The sequence below is a fragment of the Gymnogyps californianus genome, chromosome 2 (assembly GCF_018139145.2).
Source record: "Gymnogyps californianus isolate 813 chromosome 2, ASM1813914v2, whole genome shotgun sequence".
NCBI lineage: Eukaryota > Metazoa > Chordata > Aves > Accipitriformes > Cathartidae > Gymnogyps > Gymnogyps californianus.
In genome coordinates, this window is record NC_059472.1 from 123,192,709 (window position 1) to 123,217,918 (window position 25,210).

General features: G+C 40.6%; 1 protein-coding gene across 4 annotated transcripts in view; it reads right to left on the reverse strand.

The window, feature by feature from the left end:
• Positions 1-25,210, reverse strand: part of RBMS3 (RNA binding motif single stranded interacting protein 3) — a 711,100-nt gene that overhangs the window by 244,968 nt on the left and 440,922 nt on the right. For all 4 annotated transcript variants that reach the window (XM_050891487.1, XM_050891490.1, XM_050891489.1 and 1 more), the window contains one exon: positions 8,922-9,013. In XM_050891487.1, the coding sequence (XP_050747444.1) occupies positions 8,922-9,013 (92 nt within the window). The remainder of the gene's footprint in view (positions 1-8,921; positions 9,014-25,210) is intronic.

Genomic DNA, 25,210 nt, shown 5'->3' on the forward strand with positions numbered 1-25,210 from the left:
GCTCCTTGCTTCTAAGAACCACATCCTTATTTACGCACGCACATCCTGGCACATCTTTCTTAAAAGTGGAAAAAGAACAGGGATTAAGGGAAGTTATGATTGCATTTTATAAAATCCTAAGTGGCATGAAAAAGATTCATAAGGAACAAGAGCCTTCTTTCTCTTCCAGTACAAGAATTAGTAAGCAATCAATGAAATCAACATTGCAAGTCTAGAGCAAGCAAAGGAGATGGTTCTTCGAAGAACATACAGTTAAACTATACGTTTACTATAGATACACTATATGTTTATAGTACATCATCTTATGGCTGGATGTTGTGCTGCCGAAATTTTAAATGCAAAAATGGCAGGACAAATTCTTTATTTGGCGGTGGGGAGGCAGTTCTACAGAAGGCTATTTAACACAAGCTCAGGAAACCCCAAATTGCAAATTGCTGGAGGCTAGGAGAGTACTCTGGGAATACTCTGTATCCTCAGATGCTTGCCTGGTTTTTGTACTTGTCTGTTGGCAAGTGCTATAGCGCACTATCAGAAAGAGAATCTGATGTCACGGGGACCTTTGTTCTGGCCCGATACGGCCAGTTTTACATTCTAATATCACTTACATTTATTTTGATCACATCAAAGTTAGTCTAACATGACTGCAAATAGAATTGAACCCTTCGTATCACCATAACCTCCCTTTCTGAGCACAAATACATAAAGGGAAAGTCCAAGGACTAAAAAATTCAATGAGCTGCCATCAGCCAGTTTGTTGCATATATCACGAGGAGAGCCTAATCTGATAATTTTATACAATGGAAAGATAGAGGTTTTTTCCAGCAACAAAAATTATCATTCATTAGTGAACAAAATTGCATCTAAACCTAAATTTATTTAGATTACAGCCAAACCACTCAGACATGTCAGTTGAATGGGAGACATTCATTAATAAGGAAATAACAAGCAAAGTATTCACTAATACAGTAACATTTAGATATTCAGAGGAGGATGAGTATGTGCACAGGGAATATCGATGCATATTACTAGTAGATTTGTGTTTACTGACAGAATATGCACCTGTGTATTTCCAGGCTGATGAGCTGTTACACAGGCACTCACATCAACTCAGAAGAAATGCTACTGAAGTTTGCACACCTGCTTTCCAAATCAAACAAAATAATCTGAAAGTTTTCACACAAATTTTCACACAAATCACATTGCTTTGTTGAATCTGCATCTCAGTCCAGACTAAGTGGTACCCTAAAAAGCATGCACATATCTTCCCGCTGGTGGTCATGTGAATCATCTCCTCCTCCTCCCGAGGAAGCATGCTAGATACAATGATTTTTTGTTTCTCACCTTACAAAAGCATCGTCCTCATGCTGAGCTACAGAAGAACATGATTAAACGATATGTCACTGAAAGAAAGGCTACGTCCATTTTCTACCACAGTAATATTCTCTAAAACCACAGTTTTTAGATCATTTCAGAGTGCACTGGGTTTTTCCTGGTGAGTAAAGATGTGCTTACTGAATTTAGAACATAGTTTTTCTCAGTCTGAGCTGCAGATTCCCAAGCTGCATAGTTGTGGTCGGATAACTCCTCCGTGGGGCGTTTGGAGTTTCCTGAGTATGGAGGGAAAAAAGAATTAATCTGACTCCAGTGTTTAACTCATTTGCAGGACTCAGATTTCCTGTTCTGCAAACATAAAGGGTTTGCAAAGAGTGCGTAAGAGCTTCCAAGATGTATAGCTATGCGAGTGCTAAAGATAGGGAGCCCCATTCTTCTCTCCAGTTTAAATTGCCAAAGCTCTGTGGATTTCAGCTGTATTATTACCAATTCAAATGTGTTCCAAGTCAGAGGAAAGTCAAGAACAATGTGTATTTATGAAAAAAGGCCAATTCTTGTTTGGCTGAAGTTCATAACCCGAAAAGAACCCAGTAATTCCACTATTCTCCAGCCTAAAAGTTGGCTACATCTTTCACCTATCAGCATCTGTTCTGTGGTGCAGGGCATTAGTAGCATGGAGGTGGATATATTTACTGATTATTTACATTGCAATTTTCAAAGGCAGAGGAATGTTTTAATCTTAGATGAAGTTACAGTATGAAAAAAATCAAGTCAATCTAGAAACTAAAGCAGTGCTTGAAAAGGGAAGTAAAATACCATGGCAAGGTCTATTTGAGGTGATAGCTAGAGAATAAACATCATTGTATGTGCTGTAACATCTTCTAAGCTAACTTACTGGTTAAGAAAAGTGCCGAGCTAAGATTTTTGGGAACAAAGGAACATAGCACTGATCTAATTCCTCTCCATTAACCAACAGTAAAGTCCCATTCTTTTCTAGAGAGTAGAATTAGGCTAAGTGAACCACTTCTGAACACCCCCAAAGAAATTTTTGTGTATAAATTTGGCAGGTGTGGTACAAGCACTGCCGATGCACACCCCCTTTCATACTGACCTACATGTTTTTAGGAGCAATACATGCAAGTGTGAAAGGACAGTCGGATTTTAATACCCCCAGGATTACTTGATGTTCTTCTGTCAAGAATGGCTCCAGCTAATGCATTCTATGTTGGCTTGTGAATGTGCACCTAAAAGCAGGAACAGGATCATAAGCTCATTTCACATTGGCTACCATATAGTTCTCAGGTAGAAGCATGAAATTTTCGAGGCTAGATGAGACTATGAAGTCCTTCCATTAATGTCATGTATCTTCGCTGTCACCCCAATCCGTCACTGTTTTTACAAAGCTGCTTGCTGCTTTAGTCTTGATTGTCTAGGAATCTCATAAGACGGAGTCACCTGCTACTGCAGATTTTCTGAAATTTAAAGTTAACACTTTGCCATAGCACATCTGTGATTTGAATCCTGAATTTAGAAGGTGTTTCATCTGGAAAAAAACTTCCAGGTTTGGAAAGGCACATCTTCCTAAGAAATTTTGTGATAAAATCTGATACAAACAAATAATTTAGCATCTCTTCAATGCTTTTACTTCATCAATCATTATTCTTTAAGGAATGGAAAAATATCCTATATTTACAAAACCTGCACTTAAGGGCCAACTCCAGCTGGGAAACTATGATTCCTCATTACAAGAGTGAAAGACAGTTTATGCAAAACAACAACACAGGTAAGCAAGTGACAGAGGATGAGGAGGGCATGGCTTTGATAAGTGGCACTATACGAAACTTGGGGCTTGTGGTTATTGCTTCTCCAGGACTCCTTTGGTATGGTTGACTTGGTAAAAGAAATCAAAGGAGAGAGACACTGGCACCTGTAATTTCCAAATCTAAACCGAACCACCTTTCCCTTCCTCCCAGCTATAATTTTTCATTGTCATTTAACCCAGGATTGTTATCGATTCAGGTCAGTATTGGTCAGTCAGTTACGTACTGTGCATAAACACAGGGAGAGATAGTTAACATTTTAGGAAGGTAAGAGGAGCGTTCACTGCAGAGTGCTCCACACACATACACTCAGTTGTGCCAAACATCTCTGACAACTGGTGAAGCAGCAGCCCACGCCTGGCTGTGCAATTCGTTCAGAAACGACGTGGAAGGTGGCCAGCATCAGCACAGCACAGTTCTCAGCTTCTCCTACATTGCTGAGCACGCCAGGGTTTCCAGAGTCACCATTGCTCTGCAGCAAACGAAGAAAATCTTTTATAGAGCCAATACAAATATTTGACTTCATAGAACAGTTTGCTGGGGGCGGGGGGGGGAGGGGATCAGATAATTAAAGAATGGGATTAAAACGAAGCCTGACAATTTCAATATTCAACTCTAAAAATCCTGCCATCCTGCTTTGGTATCAAAAGGAAAGTTAACTCAGTCAATAAGGCTGTTACCCACAAATATTGTCCAAAATCGCAAACAACCAGTATCCTGAAGTTCGGTTAGCTAAAATTTGCAGACATTTCAATCATGAATTAAGAAACCATTTGTGGGGTTCAGTGTATCGGATGTTCAGTGTATAGGCCATATTTCATATTTTGTAAGGATAGCATTTTTATTAAATATTTTCATGAATTTTTAAACTGAAAAATACAGAGAATTAAAATTTTCCATTAAAAATCGAGATTAAAAAAGTATTAGGAAGAAGGGCTTTCACTGGAGAGTCTTTCCATTTTCTGCAGTTTCCATTTTAAGGAACAGCCCTTTAGAGTATCAGTATATGACAGAGAAAAAAGGGAAATAATTTAAAAAGAAGAGAAAATGAAGCTGAAAAATGAGCAGGCAGAATGGACTTGTTTGGTCAGCTGATGCATACCAGAGCAATTCCTGAAACCTACGCAAAAGCCTGGAAAATAAATAAGATTCTTCTGTGGGATTTCCTTTTCCTTGGTCCTTGGAAAAAAACTGTCTATTTAACTATAGAGCAACCAGCTTTCTGTTCCTCTTCAGAAGCTCTTATGCTTGGCTCTCTTCTGTGGGAAACAGCTCCCTTTTATGTTTCACCTAGATGGTGATTACTCCCTGTATTTAAGCTTCTGCATGATGGAGAGATGAGACAAATATCACACAAGAAGCAAAATCACATTCTGTAATTCCCTTCTCAAGCAAAACACATCAGCCTATTGGCACAGTCCTTTTTCAGAACCAGCTCCTTCAGTGTACCCTCTGGATGGCAATGACTGCAGCAGAGTAGTCGAGAAATGTTCCTTGGACTTAAACAACTGCCAACACTAATTAAATATTTTTTCAATGGCCACATTTCTCACACAGGTGCTGAGGATGTCTAAATGCCTTATACATACAAAAGGAAAACCCAGAAAAGACACGCATCATCAAATACATTTTTTAATCCTTATAAATGCACTTGGAATAACAGCAGGATTGAAAATCCCTCCTTGGTGAATGTGTTTGTTTCAACACTCTTGATGGGCTGCTAGATATTGAAGAAGCTATAACATACTCTCTGCAAGAACCTACCTTTGCCTGAACTTCCACTTTAGGCAATCTTACAGCAGACTAGAAGTGGAAATAAAAGATGGTAGAGAGGACCCCAAAATGTTTGTGAAAGTATAAACTGATTGCACAGTCCACCAACTTCAGGATGACACAAGTTCAGGCACTCAGATTTATTTAGACAACAGACTTCTATTGATTCTTCAGGTGATTTAGACTCCTCAGCATCATTAAAAGCTTACATATAAAGCAGATTAAGAAGTGTCCTCATGAATATATAATTCTGGGTGAAGGACTATTGCAAATCCCAAGAATAGATGTGGCTACATATTTTATTAGAATATTGATATGTTTTTCATGTGTACTAGCTTCCTTGCCTACTTGTCTGAGCCAACTCCCATATTACTAAGATTCTCCTTATTAATTTTCCATGTTCTGTCTACAACATTTTTCTAGAAAATGCAGGAAAGGAGCAGATGGAAAAACCCAAACTGATATATAAACCATGCACATAAGCATTGTCTTTTCTGTGTCGTGTTTGTGTAGTCCCTAGCACAAAGAGACAAATAAATCAATAATTCCTGTGAGATTATCCAGTGGCATATCAGTTGTGTAGTTTTTAGTAAGAAAACAAAAACAAAAAACCACCTGGACTCTACGAGCCTGCACAAGCAGGCACTACATACATACAAACAAATCTGCACATCTGAGTTATTTCCAAAGGCAAGCAGGAAGCACATACTAAAATAAGCCAGGCCAGCTGAGAAACCATCACTCAGCAGCTCCACAGCATTAATAATTCTCAATAAATGAAATTGTTAATAAGCACTTTTGAAAATGACGGACAACTTAGATGAACTTCATTGGACATAGGACAGTTGTAGCAGTCAAAACTACTGCTTCGGGTCCCTACATGAGGGACATACCAAAGAGGCAAGGTGAAAACACACGTATGTACAAGAGCGTGATGCAGACCTCACGTGGGTGGGAGTCTGTGAGGGTCCTTGTCCCACCAAGTGGGCAGTCGTCCATGGGCCCATGAGATCTCACCTCCCAGCTGCCACCACTACCTCTGCAGGCATAATACTGCTGTTCCTCTCCCTCAGCCGAACCCTCTCCTGACTACTTTACACCAGGCTGAACAGCATCCGAAAGAACAAAAAGGGAGATTCAAACATGTTTAATGATGTTTTTCCCTGCGCAGGGTTACAGGGTGTATTAGCCTCGACAGAACAAGTTTTCCAACAGTGATGGGACTTGGAGCATCAATCCACCAGAGTTTAACCTTCTTCCAGAGGCAGCACTCTGAAACAAAATCAGCCAAAAAGGTGTCCAAATGCTATAAAAATGAGGGAGGTGGCTGTATTTAAGCATCGATAAAATGAGTATATTTTACTCAAGTATCCACAAGATACTTCTGCTAGCCAACATGGGTGGGGGTTCATTTCTGCTTTTTGTTTTTCAAAGAAGATTCCTGGATTTCTATGAGAAAAATTATATTGTGTTAAAAATGAGAAAGAACCTCTCTTTCCGAGCAAGATTTCTCTCCAGGAAAACATCACAGACTATACCGACACTTTAGCATACTTTCTCTCGCTACTGGAGAAGGCCAGCGCACAGCAAAAGCTGGCCGACGCCTCTTTCACCTTTATTCAAAAGCATCCACAAGTGGACTGAGATTTTTGACATTTTCTGAACACAGGTTACAGTCTTCTCCTGGGCCTCTACACGGGGCAGTTGCACTGCTTTGCAAGGCAGAACAAAAGATACAGGACACTGACTGTATTTTTTAAAGGTATGGCATGCAAAAGGGTTAGGTAATTTCTTCACACTTACTCTTTTTTCTTTGATTTCATTTGATAGCCACCATTCACCACTAATTAAAGCAGTGATTGAAACAAAACTGCTCTGAATAATCTTCCAGAAGTGGAGGCTAAATTCTTCTTCTGCCTCTTTCTTCAAACCTCTTCTGAGCCCTCACTGTTAATTCAGACACTAGCAGGTAACGTTGTCTTTCAGTCCTGTTATGCAACTTGGCTTCCAACATGTGCAAGAACTAACATGTTTCTCCAGACAGATTTGCTTTCCCAGGCTCCTGCCTTCTCAGCAGTGTGAAGTACTTTGTGTAGAGTCGTCTCAATTTCCGTTGAATCCTCGTTTTTCTAAATACTTTGATTTTTTTCAGAGATAGGAAAAGTCAGTTGTATATTTATCTTGAACTATCAAACACACTAAAAAGAACCTATCTGGGATTCCAGTCACCATGGCTAAATAATAAAAATACAGTCAGCCTTATACAAACAAATATGTACACACCAGCCGCCTCAAAATCATGCAGGGCAAAAAACTACTCCCATCACTGATCCCCCAGAAAACAAACTTCAGTGGTTGGTACAGCCCTTCCCACTCTGAAAGCATCAGACTTTGCTTTTAGCCCCCAAAATATTGGACAATCCAAAACACAGTATTTTAAGTCACCTTCTGTTTTGGTAATTCCATGCATGTAAGTGCTGAAATTGTTCATTGTTCTAAATTATGAGGATACCAAATACAGGTTTATCTTTCAATCCTATCTTTAAATCTCTAATTTTAAATCTACAACTTTACAGATTTATGTAGTTAGAGATTTACTTCTACCCAGAAATGGCTATTTGATATCAACCAGTAGAACAAAACATATCTCCTGTCTTTGGTTTATTTTTCACAGCTTGACTAATGCGTCAAATTGCCTATATTTTAACAAGGAGATGCAGTATATCTGAGAAATAAAATAGTGCAGTCTTTAGTAGGTGTTCACATTCTTCAGCTTGCCATCTTTTACCCATTTGAAGCAAATATTTTTTATCGCCGCATGTCAATAAAAACTAAGAGCCAATAAAACAGCATAGCTTGCATTGTGGGGCACTGTTAAACAGAAATACATGGATGACACCCAGTTACTTTAAGGCACAGTGAGTGTAATTCAGTAGAAGGCAAAAGAACCTCATTTACCACTAAGGATTTTTTTCCGTAAAAAAAAAACAAAAACCAAAAAAAACGTTTTTCATATGATATTGTTGAAAAACAAAGGTTTAAATCACCAGCATTCCTTTAAATGGGAATCTTCAAATGTGGTAATTGTTTATTAGTTGATTTGCCTCTGTTTTTGTAATTACCTGTTTGTTTTTACTGTTTGAGATTCTAGGCTGGCACCATTTCTGCAGAGACTAAATCAGGCAATATTAAGGGCTTTTTGTGATTCCAGGGCAAGGCATTTTTAAAGCATAAAGCAGCAGCTATTTTTGCTGGCCGACAGTCTAGAGCCCAAAGACACATGATTATGCCTTCAGAAAGGCAACAGCTGGAGCACATGACGGTCATTTACTACAGCCCCCGTCTCCCCATCAGCCCCTTTGCCTGGGGACAAGGGACAATTCCAGGACCAGAGTATCTGAGCTCACTGTGCTTTCTACAAGATGTACAGCATGGCTCCTGCAGCCTCTCTGAACAACAGATGCCAGTCACCTCCAGACAACCTCCAGCAACTATTCTTTCAGCAACCTGCTACACTTCCATTTATGTCCTCAGAATAAAAAGACAGGAGAAGACAAACCGAGGCAGATTAAACAAACTTTCCTTATGTTCAGTCAATCACTGCTTCAGAGAAGCCCACCAGGCACGTCAGAAAAGAATAACTATTCCAAGGCAAAGGAACCAAATGAAGACAACTCCGAGATGAAGAAAAGGCAACTCTTTCACACTGCAGTCAGCACAAAGGCATTTCCAACCACTCTGCCACTCCAGCGCTCTCCATCTTAGAACCCTCTCCAGAGAGAGGGGCAGAGAGAGTATCAGAGCAGAACCCATCGCATGAGACACAGCTCTAAGAACACAGACAAACCATAGGATGAATAAGGCGCTGGAGCTAAAAGGACGAAAGAAACATTGGAACAAGCAATCCAAAACTTGAAGTAAAACAGGAGCAAAACAAACTCTTCAAAATTTAACCCAACAGCTCAGATAAACCTGTAATAACATGGTTGCTCTTACCTTTGCCATCTGCGCCTGCACGCCATTTGCTTTGAGAGATGCTACTGCTTTCTGTGCTGCTGCTGGACTGTCAAAATCTACAAAACCGTAACCTGAAAAATAAACAGATAAATAGACATTTTCATTATTATCCATGCGTATATGCACAGATAAATATTATATTTTTATAAAGAAGGAAACCCTTTCCATTCTCTCACATTGTCGCATAGTCTTCCAGTAGCACTGCCACCACGACCAGCCATCACACCTCTATTTATCACACCTTTTGTCCTGAACCTAGTGGGGTTTAAGGAAACGCAATGACCTGAAGCTTCAAAGTGCAGGAAGGTATGCAGCAGAGGGGGAGAGAAGGCAGCTCTTCGCCTGTCCTAACAGAGAAAAGGTCCCTAGCAGCAAGAGGGCACACGCTTGTGGGGCTCTGGAGTCCTGCCCCATCTCTTCCATAAGAGGAGGCAGCAGTATGGCCCTCCCTGGGATACAAAGCTACAGCTTGCAATGGCTGGTTTTGTGAGAAAACAACACCCTTTCCCTGTCCCTTGAACCCATACGAGGATTAAGCTTCAGAAGAGGAGGGTAGCGGGTGTTTGTGGCAGGCTGGGGCCATCTGTGCAGGGGCAGGGAGTGCAGTCTTCCAGCAGGTGGGAGCAATTAAGGGAGAGATCGCAACCTGCGCTCTACAAGTGACTGCCAGATAGCTGAAGATGGTAAGATAATAGAGTCACAGCCTGGCTAAACCACATCCCTTTCATCTCGCCGCCCTCTCTGCTGGAACAAGGGCCAGGTCCCTACCAGGAACTGCTTCAGGGTATCATCTGAACAGCAGCTTAGTGAGGTTAGATCTTAGGGATTGCCAAGGGATAATCATCTGCTTTTAAGTGGCTTTCCTACTCCCAGTATTTGCATTAGTTTAGTTTATTAATCAGCCAGTCACTTCCTATCTTCTCTTCTTCCCTCTGCAGGACTGGTATGTTCAAACAAGACCAGTGCTGTTAAGCCCCTACTGGATATCAACAACTCTGGAAGTATTTTTATTTTCTTAAAAGATACAAAGGAGGGCAAAGAGGACAAGGAATGGACTTTTCAGAACTTCTAAGCACTGAGCTATCTCTGATCTTCAACAGCATTCAAATGTCTTGCTCATAAAGATTTCAACAGTTAGGAAGATTTAAAAATCTCGCCAAGCACCTATTTAGGCAGCTGCATATATTTCACAACCCATCCAGGGAAAACCCCAGCCTACGTCTTATTAAGCAATTACAGCGCAGGTAGGCACGTGCTGCTCGGACAAGCTGTGGCCAGGGGCCACCTCTTTGGCATCTCCCTGGGAAGCCATACGGACAAAACTGAACTGCCTGAAAGCTTTAATAATATTAGCACAAGCATATTTATAGCATAGCAGCTCCTTTGCAGACATCTCCATTTACTAGGTCAATACACGTCATACAGGAGGCAACCACAGATATGCTTTCCTGCCGTATCCATTTTTATTTCTTTTGCCAGCCTTTCTTCCTGCTCCTGGGAGGCCTTATTGCCGTCCTCTCTGCACCAAGTCTAGGTATAAGAGTGCGTGCTTGTGATCACCTTGCCCCCCAAGTTATAAACATCTCTTTATTATTATTTTGGTATGTATACATTACTCGATGCAGAGGCTAGTCCAATGATGAAATAATTTTGTGCACATGGACTTTTTTGTTTTATTGGCTTAAATCTCATTTGCAAAGTGTTAAGAAAATGAAAAAGAAATAAGAAAAAAGAAACAGCCAAAATTGTTAAAGAAACTGCTGACTTAAAGAGTATGAAAAGCACTATTTTGATAACAAAGTCAAGATCTGAACCTTTCTGTTCTTTTCTTCCCTCAGTTTTCTGGGTTTTTTTTGTTTTGGGTGAATTTTTTGGTAGGGCATTACTACAAATTGAGGGAAAGCCTAGAACAACTGCACACTGGGACAGCAGATGTGATGAACACCACTGTGAAGAAGTGCACTGGAGTTTGGTCAACTTGGGGAGGTGGGGGGTGCTTTAGCTGCTTCGATTCCCCCATTTGATTTTCCCTTTTTATTGCCACTGAGCATGCCATTTTAAAATCAGCTTGTTCTACATCGCATTTTGCTTTGCGGTGTTATTCAGGCTCTCTCTTCACTGCAGAGCGGCAGTGACGCTGATGCTGCTTTGAACCAAAACACATGCTGCAGAAGAGCAAGAGTCCTCCCTAGATTTCTCCAATGCCTTTGCCCTTTGGGAGAGCAGCTTCTGGGAGGAAGGAGGAGACACAGTTAGATGCAGCTTCCATCTTGCTAGACGAGAGATCCTGACAAGAAGCCAGAGCTGCCAAGTGGGAAACCTGAAATGGCTTGGGAAGTTATGGGATGGCTTGGATCAAACACAGAGCAAATTATTTTTTAGGATAGCCAGGTGCTTTTCTCAGGAGACTAAATTTCTTTTTATTTCTTACCATGTTCATGCCTAAAAACTAGGAGATGAAAGTGCAAAAATAAATTTTAATATTGGCATTAAAAACAGATAATAGTGTTAGATTTTTATATTTATCAGCAGTGTACAGTGCAGGATTCATATATGCAGTAATAGAAGGGAAATGATTTTTAATATGACTTTCTAGGCAGCACGGTAAGTATTCGCATCTAAGTTAGTATTGCTTGTAAATATAAACCGGAATGTGTAAGAATATTCCGGTGTTGTATTATAGAGATCAGGTATATCTAACATAGTGAAATATTGAAGATTAACATCAGTCTATAATATCTAAAATCATGAATATCTTCTAAACTTTTATTCAATGGGCACAAGGGGCTATATAACCATATCAGAGATCCAGTGAGAGTCCCGAGACAAAAGAAACTTGCATCTTTAGCTGTCCATTATGCATTCTAGTATTACTACTCCGAGCCTCGCTGCAAAGCTGCTCTTTTTCCTTCCCTCAAGTTCATTTTCATTCCAAAGATCTTTTTCTGGCCCTCCCCCCTCCCGACACATCTCTCCACCACACACAGAACATCAGGACAAAATCAATCCATGGCTGAAAACCCGTCCAAAGAACATCAATCTGCCACAAGGGAAGCCAAGTTCCCAGGCTGTTTCAGCATTCAAGTATCCTTACAAGAACCCTGCAATGCTATATAACAGAACACCAGGCATGCTGCCTTTTTGTACAGTTTACGTTCTTCCATGTAGATGTTTATAGCCTATGTTGGTGACCTACACTAACATACTTCATTTGTTTATAATCTCACTTCATTTTTTGGGTCTTGGGCACTAACAAAGTAGCACTGACTTTTTTGTTTGGGTTTGGGGCGTTTTTGTTTGGTTGCTTTTATATACTTTTCAGGGTAGATCAAGTTTAGTCCCCACAGAAGCTAAAGCTGGGTCTTGGAGCATCCCCTCCAGCTCTCCCCATAACATAAATGAATCCCCAAACTCCCTGTGCCAAGAGTCCTTCCCTCCTGCCCAGGCTGTGGCTGGAGCAGGCAGAGGCTGTGCTCCCCTCTGGCCCCGCCGGCAGACCCGGGCTGCTGTGGCTGCCCCTGGCAGGTGCAGCACGGGCGGGTTTGGCTGCTCAGGCACTCCTCCCTGCTCAGATAACTGTTCCCCAGCTCCTCCTGGGAAAAGGCAGCAGGCTGGCTGGAAGCATCCCCCGGGAGGGATTCAGACCAGGGTCTGCCAATCGGATGCTGCGGCTCTAAAAAAAGGTCTGCACTTCTTTTCCCTCTTTTAAAAATAAGTGCAAGCCCCACCAGCCCCACCCTCTGCTAGCCTCAAATTCCACAGCTTTTTTTTTTTTCCTTCTTTTTTTTTGTGTGTGCACTGCCTCGTAAACATTCTGGTCAATGGATTATACTTTTTTCCCCCGGTTTTTGTGCAGAACATCATGAAAAACGCACTCAGATTCTAAACCAGGACCTTCAGACTCTGCTCACAAGAATCCATCACCACCACAGGAAACCAAAACCAAAACTATTTCCCCTTTTTTCATGAAGCATCCTGCCCTTTTCCTTTAAGAGCTCCAAACGCAAATAGGGAAAGCTGCGTTATCCCCTGCTGCTTTGAGAAACGGGAATTGAATTTATCACTAACGTGAGCCCCTCAGCTTAAGTGTACTTACACTGAGGGTGACTTCAGCACTCCAATGCTACAACAAGTATTCCGGGATCCTGAGGTTTTTTTGTAGAATGACATATTACTAGTTTGTACATGCAAACACACATGCAAAAAAAACCAAGACAAGACTATCTAGATTAATTGTTAAACCTTTCCTCTAAGAAATAAAATGCCTGTAATTTTGTTTTGGCCTGACGCCATTAGAACTAAATAATTAAATTTAAGGAATAAAATCAGTGGTTTTGTACCTGTGGGGGAAAGAAAACAGCTAAGCATCAGCAAGCACAAGTTTATAGCTAGCTGCAATAAGTGCTACCCAAATACACTGGCAGACACTAAACATCTCCGTCTCCTATAACCTAAACGGCTGGGGGCCTCCCGGTCTCAGTTTCCCAGTTCCATAATTAAGCTTGGCAGCAGGTTCAAATGAATTAAAACTGAATGTCACTATTTCCTCAACAAATCCCTCATCCTTGTTTTTTCTTACTTGTCAGGAGAAGACCAGCAGAACAGCAATTAGTGGTAAGCCGTGCAGTGAAAAAGAACCAAGTATACACTAATTAGGTCACTCGCCAAACACGTTCATTTCATTGGCAGATTTAATCAATGTTTTCCTGAAATGCCTTAAATCTCCTATGCTAATTTAAAGTTTTGTTATTGTTGTTACTTTAAACACAGATGGGATGCCTGGAGATTTTCAATTGCTTTCCGCAAATCCATTTCAAAATAACAAGCGCTCATATAGTATATCATCAAAATTTAGGCACAGGTTTTAGGAAATGGCCTCTAATTTTATGCCAACATTTTTGTGCCTGCAAATACCTATGGGTGCAATTTTGTGGATTTAAGTAATTGCAGGTGTGTAGAGCTCTTAGACATCAAACTCTGAATTGCCCTGACTGATCGAGTACTTAAGGGTAATGCCAAATAATTTAAGGGACTGCCTGCCACTTGCAGTTCTCACAATTATCACAAAGTGCTGGAGCAGCGGCACACAGCAAAGGCGAGCTCCCACTGGCGCGCGTGGGCTTCACAGTCCGCCTCTGGGGAGCTCCACTTGCATAGCGACGGGAGCGAGGGCCCGGCTGCCTTTTTGGAGAATTGAGGCAGCTCCTCTGCCGCTGCTGAAAGCGGCATTAGTTACTGGAAGAGAAGGGGAACAGAGGTTTCAGGGTATCCTGGAAGTTCAGTCCCCCAATTAGTACTTACAGCTAGCATACCACAGCGCTTTTTCGCATGGAAGACTCTCCGTCGGCAGACGTCATTGCTGACGCCATCGGAAAGGGAGCTGTCACGGCTGCTGAACTAATCCGCACCCGCACCGGCCTGGCTCAGCCCTCCTTCCTGCCCTGACTGCGTGCCCCCAGGTCCTCACAGCAGCTCCCTCCTTCCTGCTGGCGCTGCCCCCCGAACCAGCTCGCCCACAGCCCCACGACCACCGAGGGGTGTGAAAGCCCATGCAGCCAGGCACAGCTCTGCACCCATCCCAGCTCTGTCCTGACGACCAGAGAGGAGAGGGAGAGGGAAAGGGAGAGGGAGAGGGAAAGAAAAGGGAAAGAAAAGAAAAGAAAAAAGAAAAAGAGCAGAAGCGTGCTTTCCCAGAAGCGAGGAGCAGAACGCCTTGGCATGCTGCTGAGCTGGAGCTCTGCATAGGCAGTAAACTCTGGTGGGGGGCTGAGAAAGGAGAAGCCATGATGAATGAGGGAGGATAAGCTGGGGCTGGTGAGCTCTCAGCTTCACCCTGCCACGAGGCCAAATATCACATCTGACCTCTGACCAGGTGCTGCTTTAAATCACTTGAATTCAAGTCAACTAGTACTCTGCATTTTCCAACTCCCCCCCCCGCCCCGAGACAGGAGACAGGACAGCTGATGCACCCAGCCAGGAGACTGGCATAGAGTCTGTATTAATTCAACTAATGTGCCCAGGTAACTAATCTGGTTATTCGGGAAAAAAAAAAAAGTACCTAAATATACTGATGGGGAGCTCATACATACTGAGGACTCTTCTGGTTCCACTGATGTCAACAAACTCACTTCATCAGAAGTTTTAATGCTTTGTTTCTCTACTAACATCTTTGCATCGATAGGAGAACGCATTCAACCTGAGAGACATGAAATGCTGACTGACGGCTGTCCCAGGCAACCTTCACTCCTGCAGGTCCCCCTGTACTAGTGGCTGACATGGGAGTTTGAGGGAAGCTACAGCAAAGGAGGGACTCCAGCTCTGCCATTTTCTCACCTTGACGAGTTGACTTTGGCACAATGACTTTTTTTGGCAACATAAAATTTGTGTAAATTTTGCATAAAATCACATGATAGTGGAGAATTTTCTTTTTAAAGATAAATCTAAATTTGCTTATGTGTAATTACAACAATTCTGTTATACCTAAACCTGTTTTTCTAGGTCTGATGTACCAGACCACTTGGAACTCTGCTTCCTACCAGGATACAATGTCTTTTTAATATAAGGAAGTTCCCAGTCCTTGTTTCTGGCCATCTACAATTCAATATATCAGATCTGAAATGTAGAACAGACGAGACTGAGCATATCATACATGTTGGGTCTTCAAGAGGTGTAAGGGCTGTTTGGACAAAAAGGAAGATAGAGCCATTTTAGGAGAGTGCTTGCTTTTTTTCATTAATGTTTTTGTAAATGTTGCTTAGAGATTGGAAATTGAAAATCAATCCCAAAAGGGGCTGTGATGAGGGAGAGGAATGCCAGCCTAGGGAAGAGGCAGCAGTCAAAATTACTTCTTGAACTGAGAAACCATGAAATAAAATATATTTATCACAAATATCTTTTTTTTTTCAACTTTATGATGTCACCTCCATACATATCTGTACACATATATGCCTACATTTGAAGACACCAGCACAAAGTTTTTACACAAATGCTGACATATTTGCATAATTAAGCAAATATATAATAATCAGTGAGATGTTTCTCCTTCATGCTTAGGTGAAAGCACTTGGATTTCATGAGAACCTAAGTCAATTTGAGTTGTAAAGTTCACTTTTGCCCAGCACTTATTTAGAGTGTCTCTTAAAAGGCAGTATTCATTCTGACAATCAGGTAGTTCACAAAAAAGTGATTATCCAGTAATTTACTATGCAATTTTCAGACATTGTTTTATGTTCAGATAAAGAATCAAATTAAAGTCTTATAAGCCTTGGAAAATTAGAGTTAGCAAGCAAAGAGGTTGAATCACCCTTGAACACAAAATTACTGAAAACTGCTTTTTCTTTCATTGTTCAAATTGTGCTAAAATATTCCTGCAGCTCCAAATGCTCAGAGTAATAGTAAAATAGTCTACATTATTATTATTTTTAAACCTCTACTTTATAAAAATGTTCTCGGTGGCTAGAAAGTGGTGAATCATCACCTTTTAATTAAAACAGCTAATATATAGTTGGAAAAATAATTGGAAATGGAGAGTCTTAAGTGAGAGAAAGAAAAGATAGTCCCTTCATTTCAGATCACTCCCCAGAGACACACCTACATTGTTAAGTATGCATATACAGCTGAATTTTTTTGTTTGCTTTAGCTTGATATGGAAATACGGCACAAAACTGTCACTTTGATTATGTTCCTGCCGTGATTTCTTTTGCCTCTTGCGTTATTTGAATCCCCTTTATAACAACAGAACCAGAGAAAAACAGCACTGTAGGTAACTAACAAACAATTTTTAGACATCTGTTTGCAAACACATTCTTAATTTGAACATTCAATTACTTTGATTTAAACAGAGTGTATATGAATGCAGGTTATTATTAATTGCACAACTAATTAATGATAATATTTACATGCAAAACCAAAGTATGGAACTCGTGATGATCTTATCTTATATTTTAAAATGTTACTAAATTGAAACATTTTTTGCAATCTCCAATAAGTAAAGGTAACAGTACAAAGAAACCTATAAAATTTTTGTATGTGGGAAAGAAGTACTTACACAATAAACAAATAACTATATGTATATGTATGTGTATTTTTCTGGAAGGTAATCCTTCCAAAAACATACTCTCTGAAAGAATAGAGGCAGACCTCAAAACTGACAAAAGCTCTCTGTGAAATATGGCTGCAATAACAATGGCAAGGGGGAGAAGGGTGAGCAGTACAAATTCAGCAAATATACCTATCAAGAAAATGATATTGCACTCGACTACCCTCTCTCAACATTTACACTGCATTCTTGGCAATTCAGAACCACAAAGACTGGCAAACTGAAGAAAATTCTGGAAAGAGCACAAATGTAGCCATAAAAATCCAGATTTTGCAAATGGCAGAACTCTATTTGATTATCCCTAACAATACGCCAAGTGTTTGGGGCCTTAAAAGTGAACCTAGATGTGAGTCAGTACCTATGGGCAACCAAATTGCAGCACATGACCAGCACAAACAGTGAGACGTAAGGCTTTGTGAGGACCTGTCAAAGACCGAAAATGTTGGTGAAAATAAACCGAGAGGGAAGTTGAGAAATATTTCCTGGTATTCTGCTAACAGCATGAACTTGGATTAATCATACAAAGCCAATGATGGAAAACTCATTGCTTGAGTTACTAAATATGGACTGAATAAAGAAGAGAACATATTGTAAATCTTGCAGTGGCAGAAGGACAAGAGATAAACACACTTTTCCATCTTTAACTTTTGGAGTTACTCTCTCTGCAAGTCCCATTGATTCACTGTCAAAATCCAAAATGAAGATGAACTATTTTTAAATACAGGGATAGCTCACGTCTAGAATTTCCATATAAACCAACATATGATTTCATATTACAGTTATTTAGTACCATAACATTTCTTATCGGTGCATTAGTTATATAATGTAATCATTAACATTATTTTTACTAGACTTGTTTAGCATGAGACATTCATTGTGGCTCTGCAGCTGAGCTAAACTTCACACTTGAAGCAGTGATTGAAGAAAGCAGAATGTTCTCCCAAAAAACAAGTACTCCAAAAGCAGTGCTCAGTTACATATTTACATAAAAGGGAGGGAAGGATACAATAGCAGTTTCTTCCCTTGACTGAAGAAATACTCGGTGACTCACAAGTGATAATATTTTGCAATACCCAGAACAAAATAACCAGAACTTGCAGTTTCAGATTAAGATCTCCTACTTTCAGATAGAGTTATGATATCAATTATATCATAACTTCCAGAAAAATACACATACATATACATATATTTATTTGTTTATTGTGTAAGTACTTCACTGAAAAACTTGAAAGGAACCTCACACCCAAAATTGAAAAAGTGTTCGCTTTTTAAACAATTATTTTTCATATTCACTTTCCTCTCTGATTACAGCGACGTCCAGATGCTGAAGTTCCAAAATACCACAAGAAAGACTATTTTCTTGGTATTTCCAGCCGGCAGGAAACACTGACACTCTCATGAGAAAGTCTGTTCTTCTGAGGTTTCATGCTCAGTTATGCAGACTCCAGAGCTTTACTTAGCTTGGATAATGTTTGGGTAAGATATGAAACCAAATCTCCTGAGATTTGTCCATCACTTATTTTAGAGCTGAGCGACTTGAGTAAAAAACCTGGTGTACAGAAACATTTTAGAAAAAAATCATTCAGCCATTATCTCTCTGAAAGCTCCCAGCGCCTGTGTAGACAAGCAATTTTCTCTTCTAAATACTGGACCTCAGTTTACCCGAAGCTAAGCAAGTTATCCACCAGCTGTTCACCAGAAGAGTGTATAACCTAAGAAGCTATGAGACTAACTCCAGCGCTCCCATGGACTAGTTCAAAAAGAATGTTAATATTGTCATGCACCTTTCAGGCTTGGTATCTGGCATGGCACTCCAGCAGGCATTTATGGACAGACACAGACAAAACAGAGTATCAGTGGGAGCTCTACTTCCAGTGTACAGTACCTATGAAGACAGCAATGAAACACTGGGGGAAAAAAAAAAAAATGAAGTCCTTCAGCAGTCAATTCTTCCAGCATTAGGTTTAAACAATGATACTATTTTAGGAGGCAAAGGAGGATGTTCTGTATCACCCAGTGCTCTTTGTCAGAAATGAAATATTCCATTCTTTTCCTCCCAACACTGGATTGCTCAGCAATCATAACATTAAGTAACCACAAATACTCACAAGTAGGAAGAAACAATCTGACAAGAGAAGATGCACTTGGTGATCACACTGTGATTACTGTACTTTATTAAAAATAATTTTCATTTCAGTATGTTTTGACAAGAAAATAGAAAGCATCTTCTGCAGGCTTCAGGAAATATTAAAATAACCCAAGGTGATGAACATGTTATTAACCAGCCTGTTCCAGAGGGAGGATGCTCAAGTACTGAAATGGTTTTCATTTCAAATACACATTCATTTTCAAGACACCACACTTGAAAAATTGGACTGTATATTTGTCATACAGTAAGCAGTGATAAAGAGCACAGCAATTTATGTTCTTTATGCAAACCACTTGTAATTCAGAAAACAACTATAGTTTCTAAAAGGCAGCAAAGTGATAGCACTTTCCCAAGAAAGTGAAATGTTTTTTTCATGCCAGTTCGCCAATTCTGGCACATCAACCTTTGCTATGATAAACGTTTTGGATAGCATGCAAAGAGCTCCTATTCCAACCCATCAACACTCATGATGTCTTGGAGCTTTAGGCAGAGATGAGCAATACCTTCTGAATATTTCATGATTCTGATACTAAGAAAAGGATCCTGATACCACCATCACCATAATGCTAAAATACCAATGACCTTTTGAGCAAGAGGGCAGTGTGCTTTCTAGAAATAGCTGGTGGTCACAACCAATGTTACACCTGTGCTATGGATGGGAAGCACAGCAGGGATGGGCAGCACAGAGCAGGATAAGCCACAACACACAGGTCAGAACAAAACCCATGTTAAATATACCATGTAGATTCAGTGCCCAGTGATGTTGGTCTTACACGGTATTTCAGACAATCAGAATTTAAGTATCCCTATAGTGTTATAGCTATATTGCCCATCACTGTTTATAGGGTGTTCTTTTTCTTTTGCAATAGATCCTTTTGTGGTTAAATACCAACTGCACCTTCTGAGGCTCTCATCATATATCCACCACATTTATCTGTAGCCTGACGTTCAAAAATGCTACTACTATGGTAGCCAGAAATGGCTATTAGTTTCCCAGGTTGAGAAAGAAAAAAAAAAAAGAATAGAGAAGAAATCACATCAGAAAATCTCTTTTCAAGATCTCCAAACCATTTTTCAGATTCCAGATAGTTCTACAATCTAGATAAGTGGAAGATGCAGATAAAGTGGTTGAAATGCTGGCTTTTAATCTAATCTGAATTTCTGAATCTGTAGAAGTTTTCCTTTCATTACAAATCACATATCTCAAATATATGAAAAAGAATCAAGTGAATAATATAATGTTTTAACCTTAAGCGAACACCTTTTCTTCTGTGATTTAAGGTAGCTATTTAGTGTTATTTTGACTGTCAGCTTGCATTTAAAATCACCTGCTGGTACAGTACACGGCAGTCACACACCACAAAGGTATGATGAAGGATGCTATCTGAAGACCGTACTGAAGCTGCCTGGATGATGACTGTGAGGCATCAGGAGGTCAAACCAGCAGAAGGACAATCCCCTGTGCACAAAAGCCAACGTGTAGGAAGCTTCTTGCACACTGAAATTCATGTCCACAACAAACCTTCACAGAGCTTGTAGAGAGAGAAGGCACAAATATGGGACTGGCAGAGGCATCCTGGGGCTTTCTGGAAAGTGGATGACTATAACCCTACACTAGATGACCACATGGGGTCACACCAGTGACTCACATAATTTCTCTAATATTACCCTTTACCTGCCGGAAGGATCTCATTTGGCTTGGGCACTTACAAGATCATCTAATACTTCTGTCATCCTTTTCCTTTATTCCTTATAGATAAGCTTCCAACTTCCCATGCAGAGTTTTTCCTATTACTTCCTAAGTAGATGATTTTACTATTGGATTTGTTCCTTGTTTCTCACAATCCAGTCTTCAGGATCATCTAATTACTTTTCTGTGTAATTGCCTAAAGCTTCCCAACTTTGTGTAATGAGCAGGTATCACGGGAGTTTTGGTAGCAATATCATTAAAGATGAGATGGGGAATCTGGTATATGCCTTAGAAAGACAGAGGTAGGTGGGTGTTGCTAATGGTGCTGACTGACATGTCCAAGCCTGCATCCCGATCATAACAATATCAGCAAGGAGCTACATCAGTAGTGCCTATCCTCAGCAGCTCTTCCTATATGTTCAGGCACCTTCTGAACGTAAAAACATTTTGTTTAGGGTCTCTGGAGAACCTTCAGGGTTTAACTAAAGAGCAAACTCATTGATACATATTGCCAGTGAAAGGCCAAACATACAATAGAGAAAAACTTTCACCCCTTGAAGCCAGTTTAGAGAAAGGTATACATTTCAATGCTTAATAATAGAAGATAAATGGGAGGGAGGGGGAATTTGTGTGCTAAAATATTGTTTTTAAAAATGAAAGTGAGGACAATTCAGATATAATAATATTCTTTCATTTACAAGGGATATTTTATTTTTAAAAATCCAGGAATTTTTATGAAATTATACAGAAGATGACTGAGAGATGCCCAAGTCTGTAGTAGGATCTGAGTTTGTTTGCAGAGAGTGCTTCTGTATCAGCTTAGTACATCAAATAAACCAAAATGAAAGAGAAAGCAGGGACGCCTGCTTTGCCAGGATGCACAAACCCAGCAAACAAATTTTGTCTAGGAAGCCAAAATGCCTATAAAGAGAAAAAGACATTTTAAATGCCCAGCAGCATCCTCATACACCGTATCAAAGAAATAAAGAACCAGCAATCTAAAATTATTTTTAGTCTTTCAAGAAATGGTGCTGAATCTCACATACTTGTGTATGTAGGTTCTTGGTCAGTCACTTGGCCTATGTTCATTATAGCAGGCAAGACAGCTAATAGTCAAAGGGACTGCAGTGCATCTCTTAACGCAGACGCCAAATACATGTTGGTGTTGTCAATGCGGAGATGTGTAAATGTTTTGAGACTGAATGTCTGCTTCCTGTCAACAGCAAGAATTAGCCAGACGAATATCCGGCATGCATGGTTGTGCTTTCTTAGAGTACAAATATTGTACTACAAAATTTGCAGGCTGCGTGTTTTATCACTGGCCTGTTGCTCTCAAAGTCGTTTTTGTGACCAAACGCAAAGGAAAGCAACTTCCCATACCCCCACTAGATCCTGGAAGCAGTGAGGCATGTGGGGAGGAAGATGATGAGGTACTTGCTGGCTGAAAAAATTAAGGGAAATACACAGAGTTACTGGGGGCCTGTGACCAAAAGGGTGTCCACAAAAGGCAACCCATCTCATTTCCATTACGCAGAGATGTCAGCCTTGGCAGCAGCTTGCCACTCTACCATTACATTTTCCTAGTCACTATTTTGTATTTCTGGGCCAGACCTCGGACTCTTTTTTCCAGAGCTTGCATCAAGTGACACAGGTAGGTGGTGCATGAATCAGGAGATGGCATAGCCATGTATTTCTGTATATAATGCCATCAGAAGATCCTGCACTTGGTATTTCTGTTACATAGAGATGATATTGCATTATATGACCCTGAGAGCAGGTATATTTTTCACTGCTAAAGGGCGGGGGTGAGGGGGACATGGACCTGCTCACTATATCTGGCTGGGAAAGAAAAAACCATCCTCGTGTTCTTACCCCTCTGGGTGGCAGGTGTCTAATTCAAGTAATCATTCCCCAGAGGTGCAGATTCCCTCATACACTGGGCTTGGAGCCTTTGAAGGAAATGGGGATTGCCACTCTCATATCTAGTCAAGGGACGCAACAGCCTCACCCTACCTAGCACGCTCTCCTGCACTGGAAGACAATATGAGGTTCCAGCAACAGACACAGAAGACATTTGGAAAGAGGAAACCTTCTAGCCTTCTAGAAATCATATCATCCTGTTCTCTCATTTTATTTGTTTTTTTCTTTTTCCTCCCTGGATGGCTGGGACAAACACTGCACACAAAAAAGAACTACCCTTTCTTTGCCTTTATCTAGAAACAAGCAGACGGGGCAGATGAAGGCCCTCATGCAAAACACGATGGTGTGACATGATGGGAGACAGGCTACAGTATTAGGCAGCCTTTCCCTCCCTTAGTCTACATTGCAACTACATCTAACTTGGCATGCCCACTTCAGCTTCCTATCAGGCATTCTGTCACTGAGGAAATCTGCATTTATTGCATCAAGGCATTTTTGTCCCAGATAATGAAAATGAAAATCCTTTAAAAAAAAAAAAGCCGAGCAAATCACGCGATTCCAATGCTAATGCATACATGTGGCACAAGTGCATTGCACTTGTTTAACGGGCTAACCAACAGAATCAAGCTTCCCTCAGGAAAGTCAACATTTCAGTGTATGCTAGGAAAATTGAGAAAAAGTCAGCTTCCAACCAAAAAATAAACTCCACATTTAATAGCTTAAAATGAAGCCACTGAAGACTAAACATCTGGACTTTTTGGATATCATCCCAGATACTGCGTGTAGCACTGAAGCTCATCACTGTATCCTCTTAAGAATTTGAATAAAATCGTTCCCCCAATATATGCTGTTTCTCTGCAGAACATCACAAAAAAGTGCCTGTTGCAGTAAGATCTTGGGGCAAGGCCTGTTTTTTACTACACGTGTGGAACGCATGCAGAACCACAGTGCTTCGGTTTTCTTCGGGATTTCCAGGACTTTCCATAATACAAATCACCACTCTGCAGCAGTGGCAAAAGCAACAACCCGCGCGGACCACAAAAGAAGCCAATTAGAGGGGGATTATCAGAAACACTCCAATAAATCAGCAGCACTTCTAAAAGTGCCACTGGAAGTCAATGGGATTTTCTGCTCCTGAAATGCAGCAGGCACATCCACAGCACATCACACCAGCATGCATTAGAGACCTTCCCACAAGCATTGAACAGGGTAGTATGCCTACATGGCACAGAGCAGTGCATTAACAGTAAGGTTCTTCCAGGATATTTAGGCTTGTTTCTCATCAAGTATAAAAAGATCTAGCAGAGCACCACTGTGCCACCAGTCTCAGTGCTAGTTTGGAGAGGTCTACTCAGTACAGCACTGTGCTGTGTGTTCCTAGATGCTCAGGAGCTTCTGAAAACCCCAGTTACTGCACAACCTGCTTTGAGATCTCCACGGTCCCCATCTGCTATACTTCACAGTCAGCATGGGTCATGCTTGGATGCAACCTGGATTTACTGGGATTGCTGCACAAAATTCTGTAACTGGTTCTGTGCAGGAGGTCAGATTAGATCAGTGCATACATTTAAACGCTGCGAACTGCTGAGAAGGAGTGTATGGAACTTGGCCACTGGAAAGCAACTGAACCAGCACAACATTTCATAAGCCAGAGGCACATGGATTATAACTACAGCCAAACTACACAGTGCAAAGAGAGCCACACAAAAGACAAAAAGCATTGGATAAGGCTGAAACAGAATTAGCCTTAATAGACAGTGCCTCCCTAGAGCTTTTATGATCACGGCCAAGCAAAACGGTTCTGTGCAGGAAGACAAGAACTGCAGACTTCTGGCATGGCTCTTGAGACACAAACAGTATGAGAAACTTATTCCCATAGTGGAACAAAGAGGTGAAGCAGACCCCCTTGAAACAAACAATTCCTGGCCATCGTACCATCCAAACAAGCACAAATAAAATTGAGTGTTTCATCTAAGTTTTCACTTCATTTTTTTATATATATATATAAAGTAGAAAATAATAATTTTAAAAGTTGCTAGCCTTTTTTTTTTAATTGACTTTCTTCTACTTCCACTAGAAAAATCACACACAACCATATTCTCCCTTTTTTTAGAGATATATTGGTATCAGGAAGCTGTGTGGTAGACTGTTCTTTTTGTTTCTTTTTTCCAGACAGCCTTGACCATTTTCTTTCCAGCCCTGCGATGATCACTCCTATTCTTCACTTTCCAGCTCCTCCTCTCCCTGCTCCTCTAAGGTGACTTAAAAAGAGACAGACTCATGCATAGGCTAGGAAGATGGCTTGATTAATGACTTTTCCACTCCTATAAGTCATTTCAAAGGAATCATTCTATCCAGGGATGACAACAGGGAAGATGTTTCCATAAAGCCCTGCATGCTTCCAGCAAATA